Below are 3,955 nucleotides of genomic sequence, written 5' to 3'. Positions count from 1 at the left end.
GGGCGATGACTGTGCTAAGCAGGGTAGTGGGGAGAAGGGGCAGCAGTAGAATCCATCTAGAGGAGGAGGTGCCACCCTCCCCGGGGTGACAGGGTACCATCCTCATTGGGGATGTGTCCACGTGTACCAGACCCCCCTGCCACAGACACCTCTGGATACTTGAGAGAAGAAAACAGTGAAGCTTTGCCAACTACGGGGTGCTTGAGTTTGGCTCTTAGACCCAAGGATCAGATCAGTTGCGGTTAGGTACTCTATCCATCTCTATCCATTTACCTTTAGGAAATATTTCAGCCCATTTCTTCTTTCCTTTTTCCCCAATTGCAAAATGACGGTGCTAAAAACCCCACCTTGGGATACAACCCCACCTCTTTATAGCTTTCTACTATATTTCTGATGTCTTTCCCCTTTACTTCTTCCTAACATAATAGAATAGACACATTGAAATAGACGCTGATATATATTTATTGACGTAGAAAGAAGCCCACAACATATATTGTTTGGTGAAAAAATACAGACTATACAACAGCACTTATATTTGATCACTTCCATCTATACATATAGCTATCTGGGTACATAAGTTTGGGGAAATATCTAGAAGGGTGTTCATCAGTGGGTTGACAAAGGTTATATAAGGGTGGAGATCTTGGGGTAATTAGCATTTTTTGTTCTTTACTGTTTGAAGATTGAACAATGAATAATTGAAATTTCACAAAGAGAATAAAGCCATCGAAGACACACAGAAAACAGACTCTCAGGCAGCAGGGAGAGGGAACAAGGACAGGGGTCAGGCCATCTCCCTCCACTGTGCTGGTTATCGAAGACCCTTTCTCATCCACCCCCCAAAAAAGCCGCTTTGTGGATTCATTCATGCAATTAGAAGCACCCTACCCAGTTAGTTGTCCCATTGCTGGACTCTGAATATGGGTTAGGGTTCATTTAAAGCTGAGGGCTAACACCTCACTGTGGCTCACAGGGGTCACGGTGTGGTTCACCAGGGCCCTCTCTGGACCCTTCCTCCTCTGGATGTGTCAGATCCTGCAGGGTGATGATCAGATTCTCAAACACCTGGGTCTTGTTGCTCTCATTGTCGCAGGTTTCCTTCGAGTGACCCTCCTCGCCACAACAGGAACAGCGGATAGTGTATTTTCGCTTCCTGGCTCTACGGATCTCCCCAGGAACATCGGTCTTATACCCAGAACACCCACTGGTGGATGGAGACTGAGCCCGAGAACTGCTGGGAGAATCAATGACTAGCACATGATCTTGAGGTCTGGGCCTGCGTCTGGGAGGAGGGGAGCCTGAGAATGAGAGCGGAGGGTCCTGGGGCTCCACCAGGATCACATCCTCATCTGAGTCATCCAGGGTGTCATCTATCTCTATCACGTTGCAGTCAGCACTGTCGATCACTATGGGTGGGGAGCCCTCAAATGCCACTGGGCTGGCTGCCCTCTCCACCATTGACTCACATCTTTTGGCCCGCTTCCGTTTAATGAAAGTGTCATCCCAATCCTCTTCCTCCCTTATCATTCTGATTAACTCCAGGAAATTGGGAAGGCGCTCCTGCTCATTTGCATACAGCCTGAGAAGATGCTTCAGCCTGAAGCGAAGGTCCCTATTCAGCTCAGCCCCTAAAAGGAGCTGGTGCAGGCGAGTCTGGTTGGCGTCTTTTTCAGCTATGATCCCTGCCTGAATAGCATTCTGGAGCTGCACCTCTAAACGGATCACATAAAGGGAGGCTTTCTCCCCTTGAGCCTGCAGAGTATTAAAAAACCTACCATGAGTGGTCACACTGCTTTCAGACTCCCCAAACACCAATTTCATCCCACGCAAGAAATCTGCCACACTTAGGTTAGGGTTGGCGGCCTGGAGCAAACGCATGACCTCCCTAGCAGGACCCCTCAGAGTTTTCATCAAGCGCTTCAGCTTTTCCTCCTCTGACATATTCCAATCTGGCAAGACCCCATTGACTTGGATCAGCCAGTTTTCAAAGGTTTCTTCCCCCTGCGCTGGCACCACCCTCCCAGAGAACAACTTCATGTTTCTCTCTGCCATGTTGGCCATTAAGGGACCAAGACTCCTCCCCAAGGACCTCAGCATGGAATGGGCCCAGGGCGGCAAGGGCGCGTTCTGCCGCCGGCTACTACCCACGCGCGCCATGATGCTAGCCATGGCTGAAGTCGGAGGGGGGATGTGACAGGAACAGACGCTCAGACTTGTTGGAAAAGCCTAATCTGCAGGTGTGCTGGGGGACTCGGTCTGCCTCAGGACTCAGTAGGGACTGGAAAAAAGGAAAGACGGGTTAAGAAGGAGCAGTTTGACACAGACTTCTCTCCCTTCCCGAACATCCTGCAGGACATTTTTATCTGCCCACTGCCCTAAAAATACCCTCCAGGAGACTGGCATTTACAGCCTCAGGAGTCAGCCGGTGTCTCCCTGTCAGCAGGGTGCTTTTTAAAGCCACACTCCCCCTCCCGCCAGTCCTTCAAGAGGGACAGCAACTGTTGCTTCTAATTCTAAGCGCAGTAAGTGTATGGAGCTGAACTTGGACTCTCGAAATAGAGCGCAGTGGTCACAGATTTGGGAGAATGACTAAGATCTCATTAACCTTCAGATCTCGGGTCTCAGCCACGTTCCCTTCTCTAGTCCCCCCCCACTCAGGCCCACCTCGCCCCCGGTATTTGTCAGATTCTTACGCGAGTTCAGGAGCCAGCGCGCGCCTTTATTTCACTTCCAGCTTCTGCAACCGGTGGCCTCGGTGAGAAAGCTCGTCTCCGGGATATTGTGGATGTCAGTCCGCCGGTGGTCGCCGATCGAGGACCTCTGGGCTTCCAGACAGCGCCGCGGCAGAGGGTAGGGCAGGGCAGGGGAGGGTCTGAAGCTGCCTCACCCCTCATCCGGCTCCCTCCTCACTTCCCTCTCTCGCCCCCCACCTCCCCACCCCGCTCCGCTGTTGCCAGGCGGAAAATTCCCTCTCCCACTTACTGAATACAAGCCAGAGCGACCCCCACCATTACATTTCCCTCGGGAAACCGCCGGCCTACCAGCTCTGCAATGAGGCGCACAGAACTCCGGCTGGGGCTGGGCTTTGATGGCCTGCCACGGAGAAAGGAATAGGAGTTGGACACGGACGCCCACATATTCCTCACCAGGAAGAGATGTCCGAGAGGTAAACGGAGTTCAAGGCAGGCGGCTGGCGACACTCCCTCTCCCCCGCCCACCCCCATCAACCCACCCCCCAAATTGCCTCCTCTCATTCCAGGCAAATCCTACCCATTTGGCTGTGTCCAGTCGAGCCCCACCTCCTCCCTCAGCGCAACCGGATGACCCGAGTCCTCGCAGGTCTCAGTTCCCCAAGAAGGGAGCCGCCCAGTACTGGCGGGGCTCCCCACCTCCTCCCTCGGCTCCGGACAATCATACCCCCTTTCTTTACCTGTGCTCGACGGATGAGCAACGGACACTCCTGCGCTGACAGCTGTGGATGCCGCCTTCCGGCCTCCACGGCTCTGCGGGGGTGGGGGGGGCGGGAAGGATGACGCCTCCTCAGCTGCTGAGCGACCAGGGGCTGCCAACCGGAGCTGCTCGGCACGGCCGCCCAGCGTAGGGTAGCCGAGTCGAGGCAGCACGGTTCCCACGGCAGCCGCGGCAGCTTTTATCCTCTGCCCACTGAGACAAAAGAAAGTGACGAGCAAGCGGGCCGGGCCAATCAGCGGGGCGCGGGGGCGGGCTCCCCGAGCAGCCTCCAGCCGGATGCAAATAAACTCCTGGGTAGGGTAAGGGGGGCGGGGGCCAGAGAGCGGCAGGTCCGCAGGGCGTCAAGTGCTGCTAGGTTGCACACACTGGAAGAGTTTGCGACGGTTCCCTTCTCCCTCTCCCTCGATTCCATCTTGAGGTGAGGTGCATTAAACACGAGGTGGAAGCGAAATCCAATAAACAATAAAAGTTCTTCATCTTTGCA

At 54.1% G+C, this 3,955-nt stretch overlaps 1 protein-coding gene across 3 annotated transcripts; it reads right to left on the bottom strand.

The window, feature by feature from the left end:
- Nucleotides 1–450: 450 nt before the first annotated feature.
- ZCCHC12 (zinc finger, CCHC domain containing 12) lies at nt 451–3,640 on the bottom strand. 3 transcript variants are annotated; one of them, XM_012727024.1, is made up of 4 exons: nt 3,431–3,640; nt 2,983–3,093; nt 2,694–2,820; nt 451–2,278 (listed from the first exon to the last, which is right to left on the bottom strand). In XM_012727024.1, exon 4 carries the CDS (start codon nt 2,167–2,169, stop codon nt 958–960), a length of 1,212 nt encoding a protein of 403 aa, XP_012582478.1. In that variant the 5' UTR covers nt 2,170–2,278; nt 2,694–2,820; nt 2,983–3,093; nt 3,431–3,640; the 3' UTR covers nt 451–957. The 3 variants fall into 3 exon arrangements, with proteins under 3 accessions (XP_012582478.1, XP_012582479.1, XP_004685795.1); XM_012727025.1 differs by having other exon boundaries at nt 2,694–2,825; nt 3,042–3,093; XM_004685738.2 differs by having other exon boundaries at nt 3,042–3,093.
- Between the last annotated feature and the right edge of the window lie 315 nt (nt 3,641–3,955).

The sequence above is a fragment of the Condylura cristata genome, unplaced genomic scaffold, assembly GCF_000260355.1.
Source record: "Condylura cristata isolate star-nosed mole 26May11 unplaced genomic scaffold, ConCri1.0 scaffold00019, whole genome shotgun sequence".
Lineage (NCBI taxonomy): Eukaryota > Metazoa > Chordata > Mammalia > Eulipotyphla > Talpidae > Condylura > Condylura cristata.
This window is presented reverse-complemented; position numbering and strand designations above follow the sequence as displayed.